General features: G+C 36.2%; 1 protein-coding gene across 1 annotated transcript; it reads left to right on the plus strand.

Moving 5' to 3' along the window:
* The first annotated feature begins 258 nt into the window (after positions 1-258).
* LOC100637963 (uncharacterized) lies at positions 259-27175 on the plus strand. Its single transcript, XM_003387142.3, has 63 exons — positions 259-363; positions 1028-1185; positions 1237-1698; positions 1899-2059; positions 2470-2597; positions 2655-2771; positions 2820-2989; positions 3080-3156; positions 3210-3373; positions 3623-3785; positions 4029-4238; positions 4293-4382; positions 4437-4537; positions 4657-4918; positions 5133-5448; positions 5537-5876; positions 6123-7887; positions 7994-8056; positions 8255-8467; positions 8664-9041; positions 9965-10096; positions 10202-10304; positions 10356-10534; positions 10670-10834; positions 10888-11104; positions 11303-11444; positions 11650-11863; positions 12065-12186; positions 12372-12679; positions 13028-13305; positions 13426-13501; positions 13550-13755; positions 13924-15330; positions 15461-15700; positions 15956-16321; positions 16540-16773; positions 16915-17113; positions 17166-17361; positions 17881-19162; positions 19276-19773; positions 19839-20030; positions 20141-20554; positions 20760-20879; positions 20939-21055; positions 21109-21237; positions 21606-21961; positions 22117-22234; positions 22292-22484; positions 22542-22681; positions 22810-23163; positions 23234-23406; positions 23458-23783; positions 24022-24161; positions 24212-24363; positions 24411-24650; positions 24828-24888; positions 24944-25060; positions 25109-25257; positions 25310-25497; positions 25552-25655; positions 25711-25832; positions 25884-26281; positions 26564-27175. The coding sequence occupies exons 2-63, from the start codon at positions 1038-1040 to the stop codon at positions 27019-27021; spliced, it is 16653 nt and encodes a 5550-aa protein (XP_003387190.1). The 5' UTR covers positions 259-363; positions 1028-1037; the 3' UTR covers positions 27022-27175.
* The last annotated feature ends 158 nt before the right edge of the window (positions 27176-27333 follow it).

A 27333-nucleotide genomic window follows, 5' to 3' on the forward strand; every position in this document is an offset into this window, starting at 1 on the left:
AATTGTGCATGTCTGTTGTTCATTTTTTTGAAAAACTGCTGTTCAAAAAGCAGTCTATGAATGTAATAAATTAAGTTCAATATAGCCAGCTTAAATTTTCTGTGGAGACTAAGAATGATGGACACTATTTTTTAGTTTAGAGGAGGAGAATGATAGCATATCAGTCATCAGCCAAGATCAGCTCATGTAATCATTATTCAAATCATATGCTATTATGACGTCATAGTGCAATCTTGCATTTTGACGGTTACGGCCTGTGGTAAAGGCAGGCTCACCTCTTTCTCTTTCTCTTTCCCTCTGCCTTATCTCTCTTTTCCCGTTCCGTCACTCTTGTGAGCCTCACTAATAGATTGAATTCAGTAGGTAAGTGCTGTGTTATTTTGTTTATCTATCGTTGTACGCCGATGTTAATGAGCCAGTTAGATCTATATATATAATATATAAATTAATTAATTTTGTTGTCCACATTATACCAACATGTACCATTTCTTTAGTATATCTAATGCATTTCTTACAATTTGGTTTTGCTATAACGCCCATGGCCTATTTAGGATTTATTAGCCTTTTGCTTTTTCCTGGCAATTCTTGCCTTTCCTGTAGCGTGCCTTCTTTATTGACTCATGTCTAACAACAGCCTTTGGTGGATCATTATGTGCCACAGTCTAATGATGTGTATTGTGCATGATTCTCTGGTTTGCCATACCAGTTAGAATATTACTTTTAGCTGAAATGACCCTAGGAATGCCTAATGAGTGGTCAGACTTATGAATATTGTTAAGCAACAAAGGATTGTGCTGATCTGTGTTGGTAGTAGTGCCTGGTAGTCTCATGATTGCTGTTTTTTCTAAATCATGACCTTTTCCTAATATTATATTGCTTTTAATGAATGAACTACATTATTAGTGTGTGTGGTTGTTATGTTATCAAATTGTTGTTTATCATGTGTTTTGCACATGTTCAGCATGTGATCCATTGGAGTACACATCTATTGTTGGCAGCCTTATTTAATATTGTTATTTCCTCATAGTAATTTCAAAATGTCGGGTGAGACCACCCAACAAGATCTGGTATGGGTATCTCCATCTGAATATGAAAGTGCCTCAATGGAAAGAAGAAGTAAAATGGCAGGTGAAGATACTACCGATCTCCCTGGGTCTGATCTGCCTGCTATACTCATACAGAATGGTAATATTATTAGTGATCACTATTGTATTATTTATTGCAATGAATGTGTAGGCCTTCATTTGAAACAGAAAGGTGAATCACAACCTTTCGAGCTCTTTAACTATTGTCCTGCTCCTATGATGAACCATCCTATCAGAGTTGATTGGAAAATTGTGACACAGACACCTTTAGAAGGTCACCACATTCTCTGTCGTCAGCTACAGCCTAAAGATGACCTCCCATCGATAATCCAATCATGTAGCAGTGAAAATACACGTGGACTCATCATCATCACACATAATGACTCGTATCTTCTCTCGCGTGATTATAACTGGGAGGGAATGGAGTCTCCTCATTTCCCTGTGTGTGTGCTGAACAATACTATGGGTTCCAAGCTATTAGAAGTGATGTCTCATCATGATCAAGGTGAATTGTTAATGAACATATTGAGTAAGAATATGTCAAGAGAGGATGCCATGAAGTGCAAGTCACCTTCACCTGAAGACTTATCATTGACTTTAGAAGAAGTTAAAGGTCAGTATAATATGGCTATGAATGGAAAGGGCAGAGGAAAAGTAAATTGTATTGGGAAATTTGGGATAATGTCATTGTTAAGTAAACTATTGCTTGAAAATCATTATCTAGTGCATAATGCATGTAGAATGTACATGTACGGTTTGTAGATTATAGTAATGCTTTCTTATCTACTTTTAGTGTTATTCATTTGTCAATAGGCAAACATAAGCGTCTTCGCTTGTTTAATCGTCCAAAATCTGACCTTAAGAAACGATTAAAGGAGATGATGACTTCTCCCAGCACTGGACCGTATTGTCTCTCTGAGAACAGGGAACTGTTTCAGCGTGTGATGGAAGAGTTTTTCCATTATGAAGAGAATGTGAGTATATAAAAGACACACTGCATATATGCCTGTATGTGTATGTATATGCATTTGTACTTGAATAGCCCTTCTATTACTGACTATCTATTGTTGTTCACTAGTGAAAACAGCCTCATAAAGTAATCTGTGTATGGTGGGTATAGAGGGATTGTCTGTACCCTGCAATAACAACTTGCTATTATTAGAGGTTGCTTGTTGTACTGATAACAGCTCTTGATTATTATAATACACTATCCAATGGTGCTCACAGCTTTTATGTACTGTATAGAGGTTGCTAGTGTACTATAGAGGTTGCTAGTGTACTGATAAGAGCTCTGATTATTATAATGTAACACTATCCAATGGCGTTTATTGTATATTGTTATGACTTACATCTACATATTCAATTGATTAATTTATCAAAATAGGCCAAGAGTCCGGCAGATGGTGATGCTAATAGTCGAGTATTTCAGAAACTGATCAAGTTTATTGCTGTTGACGAGGTCTTCAGAAAAGATGTTCTGTTTTATGTATCACTGGCTTTTAGGGTTTTCAAGTAAGTGAACCTGGGCTATTACAATTTCATTGATCACTTTTGTACACGTGTTTTTAGGCTTCAGCAGATATATGCATGTGAAGAATTAAGCCAGTATATTAGAAAAGTTATTGTAAAATTTGAAGAAATGATGGAGGACAATAAACTAGAGCCAATAATGAAGTTCATTGAAGGGTATGTTATTGTACTGTGCATGTAATACTAACATTAGACATCCTGTAGTGGTGATTTGATGATACATTTTGAGGAAGAGACACAAGATGCTACATGTAGTTTATTTAATGTGCTGGAGAAAGCTTGTATTGTCCTCATGAAGGAGTCACAGAAAATGAAGTCAAAAGGACTTCAAGGACATCAGCACCACAAATCTCTTTTATGCAAGATGTTATGGTGTAAGTATAATGTGTTTGATGTGGTTATGTCTGTCTGCTTGACCACATGTTCATGTACTTGTACATGTTTTTTATTGATTTCTTCTTTAGTGTCTGTCAGTCTCAAGTTCAAGTCACTAGGTAGTTTCAGAGATGGTAAAAAGGTGTGGTATGACCACATTGCAAAGGTACAGTACATGCATAATAATGACACAATGACTTTGTTTAATACTTGTTGTAGGAGCCTGAGAAATATACTCTTGATGCTCAGTCTGTGGAAGACTTTTTATTTGGCCTTCAATTTGGTGTTCATTTAAAGTTACCAGTGGAGAGCTCTTTTAATATGGAAGCATTAGGAGCTCTAATGGCATCAGGGAATACTGTTAGACATTTCAGTCAACTAAGGTACAACATGTACATGCATGTACATGTATTAGTACTTTATGATTTATTACACTCGATTCATGTGTATGTGTACATGACATATGTGCATGCATGCATGTGCTTTGTCTAGCATTGTTTATTATACTGCCATGCATTGTTTGTGTGTTAGCTAGGGTTTATCCACCCATGTATGCATGTACATGACGTGCATGTACACATGTTTGTAAATACTTAATTGTCATTCTTTTATTGTTGCATTTTCTTGTATAGTTCTTTATTAAAGAAGATAGAGGGTCACCTTCATGTTCCTGAAGAGTTTCTTGAGCACATTATTAAACGATTGAGAGAACCTTATAGCCGGTATTTGGAACCTGCTAGTCAGAAATTGGAACCACTTAGTCAATTTGGTAATCTTCTTGGAGCCATTCAAGAAGTAAGTTTAATACAATCATGCATCCTTACACATGATTTTATACTTTTGTCCATTACATGTATGTGCATGTATAGTCGCATTTAGGAATTACATTTACCATTTACATGTATATGTTTTTGTCAGAACATGTACATGTTGATCATCTGGTTCTTGGACAAATTTATCTTTTATTTTAAAAAATGATATTTATTATATGTTTGACTGAATCACTGTAGTAAGTATCATCTATTTCATTTTGTGTAGGGTTTAACGTTCCTTGATACTGTGATTGAATTATGGAATGATAAGAACTGGAAGCACCAGTCGTTTGATGCTGAAATGTTTAAATGGGTTGAGATGCTATTGAACACTGTAAATGTATCTGTGGATAAAGCTAGCTCTTATGTCAAGGAGTTTGTCAATCAGATGTCTCATCCAGTTTGTGCACAGTACCAAAAGCAAATTGTTGAAAAGGTTTTTTAACTTTTTAATTTGTACTTTTGTGATTAAAACATTGTTCCTTTATAGTTGAATGAGAGTGTTACAAACGAGTTTCCTCATTTGAGTATACTCAAGTTTTCTAGATTATTCAAAACATTTTTCATCTGGCCATCAACAGTATGTCTTGATGAAAATGGATGAAAAATGATGATATTTATTCTTTAATTTTAGCTTGTGAAGGAATACTTGTTTGATTACAGTAAAAGGATACCAACAAGAATGAACATTAATGACACCACATGGGTTGATTTTCTAACTGATGTTGTTGAAAGGTATATACATACATGTACATATTTAAAATAATTATGTACATGTACATGTACATGTAGAGTCATGTACAGTATGTACCTATGCATAGTTGCATACCATTTTATAATAATTATTTTATTAGGTTCCCTGGTGCTGAAAATCATACTTTTATACTTGAATTCCTTACTTATATTGGTGAACACTATCTGTCTGAGAGGAGGCCTAAAGATTTCATATTCCATTTGCTGAGTATGAATATACCAGGACTGTTTGTAGTAGAGCCAGGGAAGGAGAATCATGCTGCATCTCAAGGAGTACCCATTAGCTTCAAGACAATACTCAGAGAATATATCCAGAGAAACAGACTAAGCAGTTCTGTTGTTTCTCATGTCACTGCAATATGGGTATGTGTCGACTACATGTACAATGTACATGTATGCATGATCTTGTTTTAAAATATTAGTGCTACATGCATGCATTGTACATGTACATGTACATACATGTACTTTAAACAAATTTATATATTTTATGAAACTAAAAGTACTGTGGTACTGACTGTACCACATGTTTATTTTGTTATGTTTATGCTACAATAATTTATTTATTTTATTAAAATAGAAATCAGTGTCTAATATGAGCGAATTCCAGCTCCTTGTACTTTCTGTGGTGGAGAAGGAATTAATCCCAGAGTCTCGTAATCTTCAAGAGCCCATCAGCACTTCAGTTAAGAATATACTTGAAGACACTGTTAAACTATTGGCATATGATGCCTCATGGCTAGAAGAGCTTTCTCTACATCATAAATTTGCTTTTGGTGTTGTCTCAGTTTGCTGTTCACTAATCCCTGTTGCCGAGAGCCTTGACTGGACGTTACCTTATTCTGAAGTGGTGAAGAAACTTGGGACAATATTCAGCTGTTACTGTAAAGCAAAAGGTTTGTATCACATTTAAATTGTGTTATTTACTGTACTGTCATCCTGTATTTTTGTATTGTGTTGATTTTCATTTAAAATTTTTTGTAGGGCTGGATGAAGAAGACTGCATTTTGAAGTCGATTCCTGAGGACATATCAAAGATTGCATGTGATGAGATAAACACATACTTCCAGTGGGTCATTGATATACAGCAAGTCATCTCTCGATGGAAGAAATCGTTTACTGAGAAGTCACTGACATATGATAATATTCAGCATTTTAATCATTGCTATGTGCATGTGTCAGCTGTTGGGCAATCAGTGCTTGCTTCTTCTCTTGTTTATGATATGCAGTTAGCCAAAGAAGCACACAATGAGTTCTTGAAGTTGTTTGAGCAGCTCAATATTCATTTGATTAAGTACATTGCTGGTCAACCTGAAGCCTCATGGTTAGCTAATTAACACCTGGCATGTGTTGTTGATATTATTATTAATTAATACTTGGCATGTGTAACTGATATCATTAATGTTAATTCCTAATTGGTTATTTGAAACTGTTATTTGTACATTGCTGTATTGATTAGGTTTTAGCCTTTTCATGTACATGCACATGTAATACATTCATTAAATGCTATAGATGGTACATTGTGGCTGTATTACGTACAGATATTAATAATTATGTTTTATTTCCATAGGCTGACATTGCCTAGTTTGTTAGCCGAATATGGTATTGAAGTCCCAGAGAAGATACTTGTACCCCTCTCATCACAGGTTGTGTTCCCTGGGGAGACTGAAGAATACACACAGATAATGTGCAGTGACATCACACCCTCTGTCACTGGGGCATTCCGTCCTGGACATGACGTGTCATTAAAGCTAGGCACTAACGTTACACAATATCAAATCTCTAAACTAGTCCATGATCTTAATGAGCTTTTGTCCCCAATAAAAGACAATCTTGATTTGCTCATTTATTTCTTCCTTCACAAAAGCGCAATTTTTGATACTTATCTTCGTTACCAGTTGAGAAAGTACAGTGGGTTGCAGCCAGATGAATCTGTGCCTGTTTCAATGCAAAGCGTTGTATCTCGTGTTCGTTCAATGTCTGGAGCCTTCTTTAACTCAATTCGTAGGGGCAGTGAACCATTTAAAGGAATTTCTTGGCAGACGCTAGCTGAAGCACTAACTGCCACTAAAGAATTAGTGCTGAGGTTAGTTGAAGGTACTGCTCAATATAGTGAAGTTACTGCTGGAGGTAACCTGGCCCTGGAGAGAATGGATATAGAATTTGAGTTTAAAGTTTTGGTGGACTATACCAAATATCTTAATGGGGAACAGAGTAACTATGATGGTCTGAGGGGTATACAGTGCATGCTTGAGTTGTTCCAGTATACTCATCATATTAATAACGTTTATAATGTCTGTGAGCAGTATCACATGACTGGCTGTCTTGAAGATGAGAAGTTAATCGATATCAAGAAGATTGCCAACGAACTGAAGGAAGTATCTTGCCGTGACCAACTCACATCAAAAGATGCCATTGAGAAAGTTGAGAAGATAGTGTCTGCCCTGCGTCTTAAGAAACGTGGTCTGGGCTATGATAAGAGCTGTCTCCTTTTGTTCCCTGCCATTGCTGATAGCACTGTCTTCTACCAGTTCATTAAGGACAAGCAGTTTTATGGCGTTGATGGTCAAGAGGTGTTCAGACAGCAGTATGAGTTAATCACTGCTCAACTGCAGCATGAAGAGTACAATGAAATTGTGCTCAATCACCTTCTCATTGCCTTCCAGTACATGAGCCCTTTTGTTGACGATGCACAAGATTTTGAGCGGCTAATGAAAGATGTGCAGGCAATGAAGATATCCTCTGGCTGTCAAGAACTGGAAACAGTCAATAAGAACATTAACCTAGTGAAGCTCTGGTTCTCTAGGGCAGAAGAGGACACGCTGGAAATGGTTCCTGCTGAATTGGAGTCCATATTGTCTACTGGAGAGTATCTTTTTGTATTTGATTCTATACCTGACGGTGTTAAGGCTCAATTGTTTCTGGAGTATCAGCCACCTTCAGTCTCTCAGGCTGTTAATACTACTCCTGGTCGTCCTTCAATTGCTGAGATTGATCCTAATGAAAGCGTACTCTCTCATCGTGACTCTTTTGTTGATGAAATATCACGTTCCACTCCTTATCCTCGTGAGAGCTTCACGTCATCCCCTCCTCCTACTGCCTCCTCTCAGCTGAGACTCCAGAGATGGAACAGTGCACAGATACGTGATTTTGAACAACGTATCGGGTTTTTGGATTCTGAGCAAGACCTGAGTCAGAATATCAAGAAGTTTCTCATGTTTAATCAGAATGCTTACAAATTGCTTGAGCTCTATCAACGTCTTAATGACCTCGGTCATCCCCTCTATACTGAGCTGGAGCCACAGAGAAACATGAACAAGGAAGACCAGCCAAAGGTACCGTACATGTATTGTACATGATGTTTTGAGTAGACGTTGTCTTATGATTATTCTTTTATTCATAACAATAATTGTGATGACTGGCTGTATTGTTTTTGTGTAGGAGGTTCCTGTTCCTTTCAGAAGTCTATCCTGTTCATTCTCAGAAGAAATTGTGAAACAAAAAGTTAGTGCAGTACATGTACATGCATTCTTGATGTGTATGGATTATTTCTGAAAAATATTATCTGTTATTCTACTCATATATGCTTATCTTTTCAAGTGTTCTGTGTTTGTTAAAGGCTATAGTACATTTACTTTCTTTTATAAATAATTATAAATAATACTGCTATATGCTCTGTGTTGATTGTTTGTGTTATTTTAGGTTCAAGAGGCAGAAGGTGAACTCCAAGGATGGATGCTTGATGTTGATAACCTTCACGTTCAGTTCCATACACTGTTATTCTTCAGTATACCTAAATTGCGTCACATTCACAAACGATTAGTTGAAGGTCATATTGATAATATTGTTGGTGAGATTAGTTTCTTATTTAAGAATAATGTCATTGTCAGGGAAAAAATGAAATCCACTGTTAAGGTACACTGTGATGATTTTAGCTATAATGCATACACGTTGTACATACAGATGTCATGTCTTTTAACACGTACATTTAGCTTGTCAGTTATGTTTATCAATGTATGCATGTGGATCTTGATATACATGTATATTATAGATTTATATTTTAATCTGTTTTGTGTCAGTTTGTTTATTCTATATTTTCTTTTCCCCACAGTCTGTATTACCACGCATCAAGCCCCTCGTTGAGTCATGCACTGCTCCTATTAAAGTGGTTGGTACTTTTCTATTGCAATTATTTGAGCAAGACATGTCACGTTTTGCCCTCCAAACTCGCCATCCTTATCGGCAGTTACAGCGAACATTGTCAGCTCAATCTTCAACAGTTCTACACTCGTGTCATGGTCTGTCACCTGCTCAGCTAGTCTCTCTCATTATTAACTGCTATAATGGGGTTCCTGAATCATTCCAACTATTCCACTGTCAGGCTACTACTACATCGGACGAACTGAACCTCTTCCTTAAACGTGTTAATTACTATTCATTCCAATACATGATCATTGGAGTTGAGAGACTACCTTATCAGTTACAAGAGGTATAGAGTCAGAGACCATTATTCAGACGGATCAATTATTCCGGCAGCTGTGTTTTCAATAATACATTTGCAATGGCACTGGTGTTTGTCAGAATTATAGAACTATACCTTCTGTGCCTGAGTTCCAAATCCTAGTTTGGTATCTTGTAAGGGAAGGGAGTTATAAAGGAATGACTTCAGTTGTCCATAGATTGCAGTTTTCAGTAGATTTACTCAGTCTCCAGATACAGCTGGAAGCAAGAGAGATAAGATCCAATCTCTCACAAACAAATAGCTCTAAGTCTACCTCATTGTAGGTACACAAGACTTAATGTTCTAGTCTTTTAAAGATTTAAGCTTTAAGCTAAAAGAACAGTAGTAGCATGATCATATTCGGAACCAAATTTAAATTTTTTCTTTCGTATTTAGATAAAAATTTAAATTTTGTTTCGGTTATGATCACATCACTACTGCACTTTGAGCTTATTGTTTAAGTCTTCAAAAGGACTAGCACATGAAGTCTTGTGTATCTACAAAGAGATAGACTTAGAGCTATTTGTTTGTGATGAGGTTGGGTCTTACTCTCTTGCTTCCAGCTGTATCTGGAGACTGAGTAAATCTACTGAAAACTGCAATCTATGGACAACTGAAGTCATTCCTTTATAACTCCCTTTCCTTACAAGATACCAAACTAGGATTTGGAACACAGGCACAGAAGGTATAGTTCTATAATTCTGACAAACACCAGAGCCATTGCAAATGTATTATTGAAAATACAGCTGTCAGAATAATTGATTTGTCTGAATAATGGTCTCTGACTCTAATAGTATAACAAGTATTCACACATGAATACATTTGTGTAAGTGCATGTGTAAATAGCTAATGTTTCTTTGTTAACAGATAGTACATAATGATACAATAATAATTGCGCATATTTTTTGCAGTCATTGCTGCAGTTTCAGATTAAATCAAGACCATCAATGTTAGCTAATGAGCAAGGGGCATCACTTCATTTTGTTGAAACTGGCCCATCAATATTAAGAGAAATGCCATGGATAATGGTCAAAGATCATAAGGTACATGCAGTGATTTGTTGTTCATTATACTTTTTATTTCATTTTAAAATGTTGTTTTAATATCCATGTATTTATTGTAGTATACTAAAATTTTTAATACTTTAGGACGGAGTGTCTCTGAATTATGACCGAGCTAAGAAGCTATGCCGTCAAAGCCTGATGGCTTTTGAAGACTTTCAATGCATTACACTAGTGTATGGTCATGCTGGTGAGTGGAATATGTGTGGTGTGAATACATTATATAATGGTTTGTTAACAGGTGATGGTAAATCTCATTTCATAAAGACTCGTCTGAGGAATCGTTTACCACACATGGTTCTGCATATCCCAATAAATGAAGCGTTCACTCCATTATCTGCCATCAAGAAGCTACAGACTCTACCAATGGACACCAGAGGATGTTGCATATACTTCAACTTTACTGTACTCTCTCCTTCTGTGAGCATATTATTAAGTATAATCTACATGTACTATTCTGTATGTTGGTACTCAGATTCATGTGTATAATGCTAAATTTGAATTTTATAAATAAACTGTTGTGCTATTTCAACCTAATTACTATTTATTTTGCAGGAGGCATCTTCAGGTCATGTTGATGAACGTCAACAGTATAATGACTTAATGAAGACAGTTAATTGGTTTTTCTTTGATTTACTAGTCCTTGGGTATGTTGAGGATCCTACTACTGGAGAATCATTCCGTTTCCCTGGTGGCCTCTCATGGGGTGTCTTTATTGAAGTATGCATGATTATAGTCCCTTAATTTATTGACTTTCGTAATTATAATTTTAGGTACCGTCTTGTAGAGCTGACTCTGAGCCAAATCATAGTTTATCACAGTTCCTAGAGCATGTTCCTGTGTTGGGATTAGTTGGCAATAAAGAATATGTTGAGCCCAAGAGACAGTATCATATTGATGATGAAGTTCAGTTGGTGTGCAAGTATCTTAAAGCTTTTCAAACGTTTGAAGAAACTGGCAAGAATGGCATTAACAAACTGTACAAAGAATGTGAGTTTATGACACACTTCACTTGGTTCATGTGCATTACATTGCATGCATGTTACATGAAGGTAGTTATCAATAACAAATGACAGCCATGTATATGTACATGTACATGTAGCCAGTCTATATTCTACATGTATGTGTACAGTTCATGTACATCTAAATGTGACATTTATAGTGTTATGGCTTCCTTTGTTCTTTTAGCTCATCGTAAAGGAAAGACAGCTCCTCTTGTTAAGTTTAGTGAAGACCCTGACCTAGGCAAGGACGAGTGTGTTGGACTGTTGGACAGATACACACCTGAACACATGAAATATAATAAGACAACTCAGAAACTATTTGTCAGGTACATCTGCAATTCTGCATTAGTAGCAAATTATAGTCACATACATGTACAAGTAGTGTATACATGTACATTGCATTGAACTTCATCTTACACCGTAACTGTACTTCTGTCATTGCGTATTGGTTCATGTACACTGTACATGTACTTTAATTACCTGTAAATTTGTGTGCATGTAGTTATCATTTTGACCTGCATTTTTGTTTAGCTATATGATGCGTCGTTGCCATTTCTTGGATAACTTGCCAGCTTACAATTACAATACTGGTGGTACTGAGATGATAACTACTGCCAAAGGGAAGAAAATACCAAACAACACTCATCAACTGGGATCAACACTGATGAAGAGTTTCTTAAAAGAAGTTAGTGAATTCTGTGATCCTGATGGACAAGCTGACTGGTCTAAGAAACCACATGAACAAGTAAGGGAATACAGTATGTACATGTACTATGCATGCACAACTATTTACCTTATTTGATATTTATGTGCTACATGTATGCCTGTTCCAACTTGCTGTTTCTCTTTCACACTATATGTGTGTATTTCTATGATATTGGGATGTATCATATACATGTACATGTACTGTACCTATACTGTGTTTATTATTTTCTGTTCTCTTTAGTTAATCTATGATACTGTTGATGGTGGATCAAGTATTGGTTTAATATCTTTGAGAAGTGAGAAGCTTCGCGAGGAAGAACAATCAAACTATGAAAAGATTGGAATACAAATACCATCAATCATGTAAGTGGCCTAAGGGTAGGAGAGTGAAAGAGACTGTAGAGAGTGTATAGAGGCATGTACATAATGTAGAAGATGTAGTAGAAGCTGTAAAGAGTAAAAGGATAAAGGAGAGAATGTACTGTTATTTGACAATGAATTATTATTGTTCATTATTGTGAAATTGTTTGTCATGTACATGTGTATAGGGACATGCATTCAAGAGCATGGCTTGATGATTATTTGTCACGTGCTCTTACTGTTCCTTTGGATGATAACGGGAGACTAAAGATCATTGATGAGTCATCATATGTACTGACACTTGACTATACACTGAAGATGTTGAATGTTCATGAGCGTCATGAGTGTGGCATGCCTGTAATTATTGAAGGAGAGACAGGTGTGGGTAAGACTGCACTGATTGAGGTTCTTTCCAAGCTGTGGAACTCTGCTCATCTTAATGAATGGAGCAAGACTCGGGATACATTATTAGACTTCATGCAGAGAAAAATGGATGGTAAGTTTTGTTTGTACAATAATACAATAGCTATTTGCCATCCCTTTATAGAAGTGAACACACATGTACATGTGTGCCTTTTATTTATACTTTTTGTTTCAAGCCTCATTTTGTATTTTTTTCTGAAAACATGCAGTGTAGTGCTATTTGTTTACACAAATATAATTGTGGCTAATTGAAGCAATTGTCAAAAGTTTAACCAATTAAGATTTTTTGGCTTTGATACCATTGACCATAAAGTGACTTCATAAGTTATGTCATATGGTAGCAATTAATTTAAACAAATGTAATTGCATTCCATATCTTATGTTAATAATATAACTTTTATTTAATTGTTTGTACGTATAGATTTAATTGAAACCTCGCCAGATCACAAAGCTGCTTGCCTGGATGTCATTAGTAATTTAAGTCAATCCGATGGAGGATTAACTGAAGAAGATCTCGTCATGATAACCGAATTACCTGATTCACATAGTCCATCAGCTCAGTTTCATTCTGTATTGCTCAAGGAAATGATGAAGTTGAAAGACGACCCTGTTCTGGCTTTGCTTGAGTTGCCTGATTCAGAGAATAAGAAAAGCTTCAATTACTTGTTCAGAAATGCAGAATATAAGAACAATGCTAAGGTACATATGCACTGTGTGTGTGAGTGTGTGTGTGTACATGTACATGTACATGCATGCATATATCAGTATATTCTGTACTAATTATGATGAACAATGACACTTCATTTTCATTGCTTACAGGCTACTGCAGAACTTCTCCATGGACTGTTCACTGCCAGTGTCAAGACCACTTTCCACAAGCTCAATGTTCATGCTGGTTAGTTAGTATAATGTTGTCATATTTATCTTTATATTCCCTATACAGCATTGAAACCAGCAGATATTATGCTGTTCTTTAAAGAAGTGTCTAATCAAGCATATGAGATTGAAGATGCTTATAGCAAAAGCAAAGGAAGTGGTACTAGTTCAACAAGGATACCAGCAGTCACTGTATTCCTTGATGAGATCAATACTGCATCATGTCTTGGACTACTGAAAGAAATTATTGTCGACAGGAGCATTGATGGAACTGTAAGTTAATGTAACTCAGTGAATATACAGTACATGTATTGTACATGAATGTGGAATATTAACATAGTGCAGGTACACTTACATGTACATGTACATGTACTGGTACATGTTGTGATGCATACGTCACTGCAAAACCTATTTATTTATTTTTATTTTATATACATGTAGGTCATCCCATCTAATGTGTTTATTATTGGTGCCTGTAATCCTCATCGTGGTGACAGTCTAGCAGTAACTGCTCAGGACGAGTCATGGATCCGCAGTAATTATTATGTACGTGTTCTACACCCAACACTTGATCTGATCAAGTGGGACTATGGATCACTGGATGAGTACCAGGAACGTGACTACATTAATGCTAAACTACGCCTCATGCATCAAGATATGGAGAATTTGGAGTTAGCATCACTTGCTGAATTGATCATTACTAGTCAGAACAAGATGAGAGCTCTTGCTTATAGTCAGTTGAGGAGTCTTAAAGTTGATGAGATTAATGCATCAATCTGTTCCAAGAGTTCGGTCAGTCAAAGAGACATACAACGTGTCTTTACATTCTATGAGTGGCTCATGAAGCTGTATAATAAACTGAAACCACACGGTCCTAATGAAGATTACCATCGCACAGCCATCATGGTCTCACTCTCACTGGTTTATTACATGCGCCTTAATGACAAGTACAGAGAAAGCTATCGGGAAATGATTGACAAGTCTGGCCATTTATCTGGTAGTAAACCATTTGCTGACGTATTTCAGAGAGAAATTGACTGGTACATTGATAACATGTACATACCTCATGGTATCGCTAAGACTCAGGCTCTGAAAGAGAATATCTTTGGTATTATATTGTGCACAATGACACACACTCCTCTCATTATAGTTGGCCCTCCTGGCTGCTCCAAAACTCTATCATTTAATCTTGTCACATCTAATCTCCGTGGTCAGGAATCACGCGTTAAGCTCTTCCGTGAGACTGATCTCTTCCATTCTCTGGATCCTCATTACTATCAGTGCTCTCGCAGGACCACTTCTAACGAGATACAAACAGTTTTCTCTCGTTCAATCAATCGCCAGCGTACCTATGCATCAGTACCATTACCCATACATTGTGTGGTGTTTATGGACGAAGCTGGTCTACCTGAAGAGAGTCTGGAGTCATTGAAAGTGTTGCATTATCATTTAGATAGACGAGAGGTCTCTTTTGTAGCTATATCCAATCACATGCTTGATGCTTCTAAGACAAACAGAGCTGTCTCTCTGTTCCGTTCCGAGCCATCAGTTGAAGAGCTCTGTGTGTTAGCTAAAGGATGCTTGTGTGACACTCCTGATGATCCTCCTCCTGAACTTAAGAAAGACATTGACCTCATTGTTAAGTTCTGCCCTCTCTATCACAAGTTTATGGAGAGGAGCGAGTTCAGACGTTTCTATGGTCTAAGAGACTTCATTCATTTTATCAATTTCCTCAAGAGGAAGAGAGGAAAGAAAGGAATCACCGATACAGTTGTCATGCATGCACTCGAGAGAAACTTCAATGGACACAAAATGTTTGATCAAATTGCCAGGGAATTCCTCGGAGTGGTAAGTGATACAAATATTGATGAAATGTTGAACTGAAATTTGAGCATTTGTTCATTTAAATATTTTGTGTTGCATTTATATGACCCGTAACAGATAAATAATAATACACTATTGATCTAATTTTTTATAGATGGGTCCAAATGCTGTACAGCATGTAACTCATCACAGTATACTTGAGATACTCTATGATAGCATTAAGGATCAGCCTCAGTTACGTTCTGAAGATAATGAAGTTCGTTATAAGCTAGTCATTGACTCAAGTGAAGACAACTCTCTTCTACGCCTTCTATTTGCCTTTGGTGTTCTCAAAGAGAAAGATACTAGAACCTACATGTGCAGTGATTTCCCTGGGGACTCTCACCAGCAAACTGTGAGTATTACCCACTTGTAAATGTACATTGTACAAGTGCTTGTAGCCACTAACCTATTGTGAGTAGAATCACGATATCCCATTTTCTGTGGTTTAATTTACACTTTTATTATTACACAGATGTATAGTAATTCAAACTTGATTGTGTGTGAAAAGGCTTTGTATACGTTACATGTACATGTACATGTGTACTATTGTTATTAGTAAAAGTCACTGCTCATGTGCTACTTGTTATGCACACACATGTACATTTAGATCAATACAATTGCTGCCATACGTCATTCTGCTGCTGCTGGTCACACCGTCATTATGAGTCAGACTGATGAACTACATGAAAGTTTTTATGATCTCTTTAATCAACGGTTCCGCCGTATTGATGACCCTAAGACTGGTCCCAGGTTTTATGCCAACATAGCCATTGGTGCTCATCACAAGCCTTGCAGAGTGCACCCAGGATTCCAGTGTGTGGTGGTAGTTAAAGCATCTGAAGTTGATGATATACCACATCCATTCCTTAATCGCTTTGAAAAGTATTCATTGACTCACAAAACCTTACTTGATGCTGTACTGAGGAAACAACCATCCTATCTGAGATCAGTTATACAGAGAGCTTATGAGAAGGTAATGTTCATGTACAGTATACATACATGTTTGTATGCATATGTACATGCATGTATATACTACATAAACTGTACTGGTACATGGTTTTTTGTACATGCATGCATGTACATGTACTTGTATGATTTTTATGTATGTACCTTTATATCCAAATTCATGTGCCATTTGTTTATTATTATTATTTGTTTATTATTACTATTACTTTTTGTTGTTATTATTAGGCTACTGAGTTTGTTGATCATGTTGATGGTCTGAGCAGTTTGTATGGTTTCCACGATGACACACTAGACTCTCTTGTATTGAGTATCCTACCTCCTGTTGGATTTCAAGAATTCCTTGAAACTGATAAGCCAAAGAAACCAGAAGTCATTCCTCAAGATATATCACCTGATGTGTTCTTAGTCAAAAGATTATTGAGAGCTTTAAGAAAGAGAGCTGGATTCAGAATACCTCATGTAAGTGTACGCTATAGCCACCAGGTACTGGATCAACGACCATGGTTTAATTAATTTTGAAGTAATTTTTGTGAACCTATGACGGCCACAAAATTACTGCCCTTGACTGTACTGTGATTTATGATATTTTTCATTCTACAGTTTACCAGAGAAGAATTATTGGGTGATGTTGAGCATGTTATGCAGCTTGTATCACGTGACTCTCAATTTGCTGGTCAACTGTCTTCAATAACTAATGAAGAAGTATTAGTTGCTGTCCCTGAGGCTCTTCAAGGTCTTTATCACTCAAAGAAAGGAGGCAGAACTGATCTCTCTATTAACGCTTGCATGGTGATATCAGGTAATAGCTTAATACAATAATATCCTAATAATAATTAATGTATTTTTTCTAGTATTCCTTCAATGGCTGGTACGCCATTTGTGTAAAAGGTTAATGCAACTTATGACCACTGAGGCACTGACTGCAAGATATCGGTCATTGCCTCATCCTTACACTGAGAGCTACTTGAAGCATCAGAGCCACTTTAATTTACATGCACTCATTGATAAGCAGCTTCAAGTGATGGATCTTGATGACAGGACTGACAGGTACTGTACTAATGTATTATTTGATTTGTTGGACTCAGGGTTTCCCGCAAAGCATGCTAAGTGAGCTAAACAGCATGCTTCATGAGCTGACAAGGACTAGCTACAATACGTACATCTATGTACAGTGTACATGGCATTTGGAGCAACTTTAAACATTCATTAAAAATCCAATTTTTATCAGAATAAGCTTAACGTTGTTATACATGTACATGTACAGCATAAGGATGTGTGCATGTATATAAAAAATTGTAAAAGTGGAGAATTCTCTCTCATGCACAAGTTTATCTGCTATAGCAAAGGGTCTTCGACTCTTTGTCCAATTTTTGAACAATTTGACAATCCACTAACAAGAAACTACATGAGCAGTGAGCACTATGAAATACTGTGGGAAACCCTGGCTGAAGTTGTCCTGTGATGTTAGGTTGACGATAATATTATTTGTCATTTTATTAATAATGTTGCTGTTTCTGTGTATCATTATTACTTTTGTGTGTCTGCATCATGTCATTAATTTTTTAGGTCAACGACTGGTACAGCTAATCGTTTATTAATATTTACTCGCTCATCAGCACTCATTCACCAGCTACCACCACGCTATCCTGTCACTGGAAGCTCATCCCAGCTCTCTGGGGATTGTGATGATCTTATACGTAATCTTGTCTACTACTATACTGAAGATGTTGCTGTATGTAAGCTCTCAAGTATAACGTCTCAAGCTAGCATGAATGATGTTCTTAACTCATTTTGGCTTTCCAAGAAGCAAAGAGTGATGCTTTTAGTTGCTAACATGAAAGAGACTTCCGCTGAAATGATCAGCCATTTACGTGTTATGATTGAAGAGAATGATACCGGAGAGAAGCTCAAACTCTTTGTTGTTCTACTCCACTTCCCTCCCTCAATGTTCACCACTCCTTGCTATCCTGCTCTATTCAGTAACACATGGGATCATCACTACCTTGACATCATTGGACAAAACACTACAGGACAGGTCATGGATATTTGTGAATGGCTTTCTCTTTGTTGCAGTTACCTTAAGACTCATCACAGTTCTGAGAAGCGTGTATCAATGCACCTTTCTTCTCTTCTCTCTGAGGCTATACCAACCATATCTTCTCGTGTGTTCTTTGGTAAAGTGGAAGATGCTCCGTTCAATTGCCTGATGGATGCTCCTAAACGCAATAGAGCAATACAGGCCCTCTTTGATACTGGAGTTGGTAAGATATTGTGTGATAAGTTTCTCAAGTACTGGGAGCCTGGTGTTATGCTGGAGTATCTTGAAAAAGCAGCAGCTCAGACCACAGCAATACAGACCAGTACACTGAGCATTACTGACTCAGTCCAACGCCTGCTGCGTGATACGTTCTTTGATTATATTGTATATATGATATCTAAGATGAACGAAGATATGAACATTGATATATTAATGGATCCTGACTGCTCTGAGTACACACGTGAGCTATTCTTATCACTCTTGAAGTCATATCCTATGCCTAAGCTATCGCAGCTGAAGACACTCAGTAGTTTTGAGCATAGCATCTCTAGTTTAGAGTCATCACAACGTACACTTTATGTGCCAAAATTTCCTTTCTATCGTATGGTATCATCAGTTGTTGAGAAAATCATCGACCAGACGAGAAAAGAGATAAATCAGCGTTTGGACACTCTGCATGAGTTTCCTGATCCTATCTTTTCTATCTCACAGATGAGTATTACTTCACTCCCTAAAGTTATTGAAGATAAGAGTCACCTTGTCATTAGCATGCAGCATGCTGTTGAAACTATGGTTAAACAAATACTTGAGGTAAAGCTTTAATTATAAAATTTTCTTACTATTTTTGTACGAGAATATGTATTGTATGTAAATGTTTATATTTTATGTTTAATGCTCTAATTACTTTATTATTTTCCTTATAGTCAAGTCATGACAGCCCTCTTAAGATTGCGTTACAAGCTATGATGAAGGAGCCAAAACTCATGAAAGACTACAGTGAAGCATTTACACACCAAAAGTTACGTCTTGGGTCTAGCACTGCTGGTATTAGCTATCGTATATTGCGATTGACCTTCACTCAACTGCATCCTAATCAAGAACTACTCACTCGTCTTGTTCTGCTTCATGTGTGCATGCATGTCTATCAGTTAGACCTATCAAGACTCGTGCAGGTGTTGCGTCCAATCGATGCCCTGTTAGATATGGCAGCTACAGTAACTGATGATCCATTTGCAGAGACTCATCCTTCACCCACTGCATCCTTCCTGTCAGCTGTGCAACAGAGTGGGGACCTCTTAGGTCAACCTGGTGACCTCAGCAAGTATGTATTGAGGATATTGTTTAGCGCCTTGGCTGGTTCAATGCTGGATCAAGCAAATGAAGATAATGTTATACTTTGGTATGAAGTTTACAGGGATGTGGTGAGTAAAAATACTTTGTTTTATAATTTACTTTAATATATTATTATGGTATGATTTTTTGTTAGATGTCAATGTCTGCTGTGAAGGATTATTTGTACAAGAATTTGAGTGAGCTGTCAGCTACACAACATAATATAATGCAGGCAACATTCCTGGTCATACAAGGAAGTCATGGATACGATGAAAAGGAATCATTTTTGAGTGCTGTTAAAATATTTAATGCTCTTTTTAGTACACATCTTACTGAAAGAATGGAAGTATGTGTATTTCATTTATATGCATGTATTTATATGCATGTCACTACTAAGTATAATAGTGATCCATTGGTCACTTGTGCTTTAATGTCTATGTTACTGTTCTTTTATAGATGAAAACTGAGGTGTCTCCAAGACTGAAAGACGTTGTTGAAGTCATTATTGAAGAGTTGACTGGATCTAGTGTTGAGGTTGCCTTACAAGATCAGAATACACAGCTCAGAAGGATATTAGAGGGCCTCTTCAACCACTACTTCTCAATGCATCTACCTGTTCATAATGCTAAGGACATTCAATGGTTCCTTGAGATGGTCAACAAGAATGCACACTGGAAAATAAAGAGCCTACCAGCGACAGGTAAAGTGAGCAGTGATGCTACTCTGTCTCTCTCAACTGAGGAGCCTGAGAATCTTGGTTGCATTTCAATGTCAGTTTATCATTACTATCTAACAATAATATTGGATAAAGCTGATGTCAGTAATGTTGGTACCACATCTATGACTACATTAACACTTTATAAACCATGGGTAAGTCATAATATTTTGATGCGGCTGTACATGTACATGTACATGTAAATGTATGTAAGCTTAGATTTTGTATCAGAAATTATTTTACCGTGAAGAATTTGGCAGAAATTTTACTTAAAATTTGCTATGCATTGTAAAAATTTTACACAATGTATCTTATTGTTTATTTTTATGTAATAAGTTTATTTATGCATGTACAATGTAGGTACGTGAGATAGTGGGTACAGTACTAGTGAATGATGCTCCAGCTTCAAGTACTCCTGGACCTTACATTCCAACATTTTATCAATCAACATCTGGCATCAAGTGCCCTACTCAAGCTAACGTATGCAGTTACCCTAAAATTATTATTTATGGTTATTATATTTTTTTATTATTCTTTAGAATAAATTAATGCAGCAGCCTTTAGCTCACTTGTACTTTTTGACTGTTCTTCGTCATTTGTTAAGCAATGATTTTGGCTTGACTGGTTTGGTTAGAGTAGCCAGTGCTATCTCAGAGGTAATACATTACGTTAATTTGTAGTTGTACTAACTGAATGTGTATATTTATAGAATCTTGAGGAGGATACAAAGACCCATGACAAAGTACTTCATAATATTGAGAAGCAAGCTGTTGTTCAAGCAGCCATTCAACAATTAGCAAAATGTTTGAATCCAAATAATCCAAGTGGTGTTGGAACTGTAAGTATTTTAATTTTAATTTGACATTTTAATAGAGACGCTGATAGTGTAAAATACTTAACATTATGTAAATTTTGGAATATTTTAGGTTAAAAGGGATAGTCTACATGTACATATATGCATGTACTTTTGCTTTCTCCTTTTATACAGTGTAAATGGCTTTAATGAACTTTATCTTGCTAATTCATTTGTGCACTGTACATGTATGTACACTTTGAAGCATTCATGATAGAACTTCACTCAAGTATTGTATTTTTGATCTTATGGTGTACGACTAGTTTGTAAAGTAACTATCCTATTTTCATTTGAAGATACATTTTATGCTATTTTCATTTTTATTTACTTTTTATTATTTGTTTTTACCACAGGTTGCAACAATTATGAGTGATATTAATCATTTATTGGATGACGAGAGTTTAGGAGGTGGAAATATCGGAGGACATGGCCTAGCACTCTCTCTTTGTCTATTGAAGGAGCTCTCTAGTTACAAAGCATTCACTGATCTACTGGGACCCAACTCATTTTGTAAAGATTTCAATGTTCTAGTCCAATTGAGTACTAAAATAGAACTGCCTGAAGAAGAGCATCTCTTCCCATTTCTTGTGTCAGTAGGAAAGGGAAATGTACTCAAAGACTTGTACGATCGTGTTGGACGAGCAATGATTACTGTTCATAATAGTGGAGGCCGTAAAGTAGCTCCTCTTACTTCAATAGCACAAGAATGGTTAGTCATATACATGTATATGTGAAAGGTTGTAACTTATAAGCCAAATTATGACATTACGTCATTGTGTTTTGGTGAACATTCATCAATTCATTATGATGATTTTGGCAGTGACCCCTATTTGTTTTTATCAATTTGTAATCACTAAATTTTAGGAGTCAGGGTCAAGTATCAATATCTCTTCCTGATGGTCATGAAGTGCAAGGAGAGAAGTCAAGTATTCTTAGAATGGTTTTGTGGTTGAATACTTATTACAAGTTCTATTGCCAGAAGGTTAGAATTAACTCATACTATTCATATTATAAAAATGTTATAATCATTTATAATTAGAAAACTTCTACTGTATTGATTGACGTTATGAGTGATCAGTTATTGTATGCAGTTCAGCCAGCTCCTCTTAATAATTTAATCTGTTGTTTCTTGGACCCTAATAAAATGATAAGAGAAGCGACACTGGATAGCGACTCATCATCTTATGATGATCCAATACATGCTTTCTTTAATCCAGATACCAAAGATAACAGTAAGTTTCTGCATTGTATTTCTTCCTCCATTATTCTCTTTTTTCTACTTTGCTTAGGTCGTAGTGATATTTCACTGCGTCATGCCATAGCTAATCTGATTGCTGTTGTGGTTGCTGCTCCAACTAGCAGCACTCACTTGTGGTATCACATGTTTGCATCTGATCAGCTCTCTCATACACATATTGCTGGATCCATGGTAATAGAATATTGCAAATGTACATGTATTACTTGTTTGATAATGTAATGTACATGTACATGTACATGTATGTGTAATGACTAATGACCATGCAGGCCTGGTAATGACATTTTTGTGTTTTTTATTAGCTTGAGACTCCAGTTGGCCAGAATGGTTTATTTTATGATGCTGGAGTTCAGTTGACTCCTAATGGTTTGTATGGACAGCAGAGTTATTTGAAACATGCTACAAGAGGTACTCTAAGCCTCCAGTCACTCTATCTTCTCTTGTGGGCTAATGCTGGCTCATTTTGTGTTGGACTGTTAACTGATTCATCAGCCGAAGATAAGATGAAAGGATCTGTGTTCCCTGAAGACCTGTCTATACGTAGTTTCTGCATGAAACAGTTGAAATCATTGTGGGCACATTTGTCTGATAGTATGGGGATATCTGTTGAAGAGAGATCTTTCTTAGTCAGCAGGTCAATGTGGAATCTACTAAAAGTAATTAAGTCACTGTAGAAATTTATTGTTTGATGAAATACATAATGTACACTGTATATTTTCATATTAGTTTGCTTGTGGTAATGGTAAAATGCTTGCTGGAAGGTTTCCTAATATAACTCCTCTCAATAATTATGAATCAACTTGGTACAATGATATATTTATGCCAGTTTGGAACACACTTAAAGATGAATACTGTACCTACTCTCATTTGAATGATCACGAGATATTTAAACACATCAAGTAAGATTTATTATAGATGTACATTATGGCTTGATGTTAATGCTACTATAGGGATCTGGAGTGTTATTATCCTTGCTTTACTAATGAATCAGCACTCCTTCAGTCTCTTCTCTCAAACACTAATATTGGTGATTATATTTCAAGCACTGAGCATCTACTAGCACAGTTGGTTCTACAGAGGAATGTATTAGAGATGGGTGGGATGCTACTGACTGATCTTGTTGAATTGTACCAGTGGCTCCATCAAGAATTGGCTCATGTTGTTACTCAAAGTGATGCTGAAACCATCCCTGTATCACGTGCTGTGCGTGTACTAGCTAAAAGCTATTCACCTGAGGAAGGAGAGAGACTCCAGAACCTGTATAAGCGACTAAGAGGTACATGTATATACAATACAAGATGATTTATTGCTACAAATTACATGTATATTTAATGTTGGTATTTAGTGAAAAAAATCCCGAAATAGAATATGCAATTTATTATAATCTTAGCATGCTCAATGAAACATTGCACAAAATTGCCAATAGGAATTCCTCGTTTCGTGTCATTTGCCAATAAATACCCCATACCATAATGTTGAATAATCAATATTATTTTATGATCTTTTGTTATTAGATTGTTATAATCAGTATCAGGACATGAAAGGCAATAATGGTTCATGCTTGCAGGACACAACCCCTCTTTGTCACGTATTGTCTTATTCTACTGATGGTGTCAATGGACCTGATCTTCTTTATGTGATAATCAGTGACATTGTGAGTATTATTGTTATACTTGTATATTGTTTTATTACAAACTATTATAGATCACAACACATAATAACTTCCTAATGAGGGCTGAGAGTATTGTTCGTTCTGATACCGAATCATCTCTTGCACGTTATTTGCCAAAAGAACTTCCACGTGTTCATCCAACCGAATTCACAGATCAAAACTGTATTGTTGAAAAATCATCAAGGTATTAATATTTTATGGACAAATTCATTGTGTTACTATCTTTCTTAGTCTTCATGGTCTTTCCGAGTTTGAACAGCTCATTGGCAGTCGTTCAACTCTTCCGTCACCATTGTACAACTTAACTGGTTGCCATACATCCTTACCTTGCTGGCAGCCTAGCCTCATCAATCTCCAGCAACTCCAGGAGGATGTATTTTCCACTCATGTAGCTGGTAAACCATTGATCGGACCACCTCAGAGTCTTCGTGCTAACTTTGCTTTCAGAGATGCCTATCACACTAAAGAAAAGTAATTGTTCATGTTCGCACATTACATTTCCATTCATGTAAATGGGGTAAAATGAGAATATGATTATTAGTTTTAATGTTTCAAATTTATGTACTTGCATGTGCCTATACTTACAAAGGTATAATCCTTCTAATTCTAAAGAATGTTAATAATGTATACATGTTGTTCTATTTTTAGTCTGTCTGCTATTGAAGCTGATTTAGAAACCATCACGTCAAAACTGCTTGATGAATTCAAGGTAGTAATTTGTTATGAATAATATGAATGAATACATAATCTTTTGTTATTATTAGTGTCCAATGGATGAAAACACAATTAAAGTATTAGAGCATCAGTTCCACAATTCTCCTTATCACATCATTATGGAAACTGTCTCTGGACTGAGGGGTGTTGCTGGGCACTTAATTAAAGTAACTAATGATTTTTAAATACTAATTTTATTTTGAATTCTTTTATAGAAATTAATGGGGATTAGTCAGAGTGACTTGGTGGAGCTTAATGATTATAGTGTTGCTGATTTCTTGTCTTCTGTTTTTGAAACTCGTGAGCCACTGAAGAGCATTACTGGTAGCAAGAAGAGTATATTTCACGAGATTGCTATTCATAAGTAAGAAAAGAGAGAGAGAACAGGGCACAAAAATTTAAATCATTTTATGTAGTTTAACTGTGAATCAGTTTGCTGCACTGGAGAATCTTCACTTGTGTCATCTTCACGATGCCCTCAGATGGTTTGTTGTGTGGGTCAGTCAAGGCTGGTATGAATTCTGCTCTCTGCCTTATGCTACAAAAATAAGACTCAGTCAACCTGATGTGGAAGCTCTCAATACACTCCCTGATCATTATACAGGTATTAGAAAATCAATGCACATGTACATTAACAGTGCCTAATATTGTATTGTAGAATCAATGGAACAGCTATTGAAACATTTGAGATCATTGGTTATGGTATTAAGCCACTTTGAATCAACATCTACTATAACTTCAATGGCACTCAAAGATGCACAAGTGAGCAATGCTCTATATTTGTTTCTTTTTTATAATGATAATAAATTTTTTGAAGATGTCTATTGTTGATTTACTGTCACGCCTTGGTGAGTGTCGTGAGCAAGAGGATCTCTTACAACTTATACCAGAAAGCATACTCCTCCAAAATTATGTTCATTTCCGTGTTGTTCTTAAAAAGTATGTGGTACCTTGTTTCCTTTATTTTATAAAATTGTCATAAATAAATAGGTTGATAACAGACCTTCAAAAGAAACTTTCAAGTGAAAGCCTCTCTATTGTACCACACAAAAAGAGCTGGGAAGATTTTGTTGATGATCTTTGGAAGAATAATCTGACCCAATTCCGTCATGGAAACTTCTCTTATGCAGTAGTGTCAACTGCTGATCAGAAGAGGCGTGTATATTCTTTACGTAACATTGACAGAAATGATGAGGATCTTCTTAATGATTTAATGAATGCTGGGGTGTCTGAAACTAATCTCTTACCTGATACTGATGTAGATGAATCAAGCTCACGTTCTCCATCTCTAAACTCAAGACTCTCGCAGCCATCAGTTGTTTATACTGGACGTGATGATGCTGACGATATGGAAAGTTCTATAGCTACATCACTATCAACTAACCAAGGTAAAAGAAAAAATGTAAAACATTAAGTGGTTCCTGCCAGTCATGCCCAGATGCACATGCATGTATACACTGTACATAATAAATGCTTTGCCAGAGTGAGCTTTGCCAATGATATGAAGTAAAACCTGTTCCTTTAATTATAAGTTGTCATACATGTAGATGTCTATGTGTGATAAAAAATCAAAATAATTTGCATTTCATTGGTTATGATGTTGCATTATCTTAAGTCCACAATGAATTATTAAAGCAATTTTGTATAATTACTTTTATTTATACTTGCAGGCACAACTCGAATAAAGAGGCTGTCACAGTCCTTTACTAGTGAAAAAGTTTGCGAATTCCTTGACGAGATTGGACTGAAAATGTATGTGCCTCAGTTTGAAGAATATGGTATCACTGGTGAGGTATTACTTGGTGCTGAACAAGGAAAGGGATTGGAAGATCTTGGTGTCGATAATCCACTTCATCGTTTAAAAATTTGTGTTCTCTTCCGTCGTAAACTTGATGGGGTAAGCAAGATTGCTAAGAGGTATCCTGTTGAGGAAGTGGTCAGGTTCTTGCATTCAATAAAGATGAGTGAGCATGTTCAGAAATTTGAAGAAAACAACATTGACGGAGAGTTACTCATTGAAGCTACACATGATGCTCTAGCATGTCTTGGTGTTACTAAGCAGATACAACGTATAACTATTATGACTAATTTTAAGAATTACATTTTGCCTCGTTCTACAACTTTGTAGAAAGAGAAACTGCTGGTAATGAAAACTATTAATTAAAATAATTATTAAGTATTGTAATTACATTAGCTATACTTGTCTCACACTGTAAAGTTGGTTATTGATTATTTTGCTAATTATTATATCTTTTATATCTAATGATCATTTATTAAGTTTATGAACAGTTTGCGGAAGCAACTGATGCTGTGGCAACTATGCATCATGCATGCCTGGTCAGTCCAGATCTACTAGTTATAGGCTTAGAAAATGAAGCAATAGTAGTTCATGCATATAGGTATTCAAGCAGTGTATACAGCCTATATAAAGTGTAAGGGA

Source organism: Amphimedon queenslandica, unplaced genomic scaffold (genome assembly GCF_000090795.2).
Source record: "Amphimedon queenslandica unplaced genomic scaffold, v1.1 AMPQUscaffold_13364, whole genome shotgun sequence".
NCBI classification, from domain to species: domain Eukaryota; kingdom Metazoa; phylum Porifera; class Demospongiae; order Haplosclerida; family Niphatidae; genus Amphimedon; species Amphimedon queenslandica.

Excerpts from the sequence above, each read along its gene's own strand:
- LOC100637963 (XM_003387142.3), top strand. The coding sequence starts at position 1,038 with ATGTCGGGTGAGACCACCCAACAAGATCTGGTATGGGTATCTCCATCT. Across the intron at positions 24,364-24,410 it reads ATTGTTGAAAAATCATCAAG|TCTTCATGGTCTTTCCGAGT; the intron begins GTATTAATATTT and ends TATCTTTCTTAG. Across the intron at positions 25,833-25,883 it reads TTCCGTGTTGTTCTTAAAAA|GTTGATAACAGACCTTCAAA; the intron begins GTATGTGGTACC and ends ATAAATAAATAG.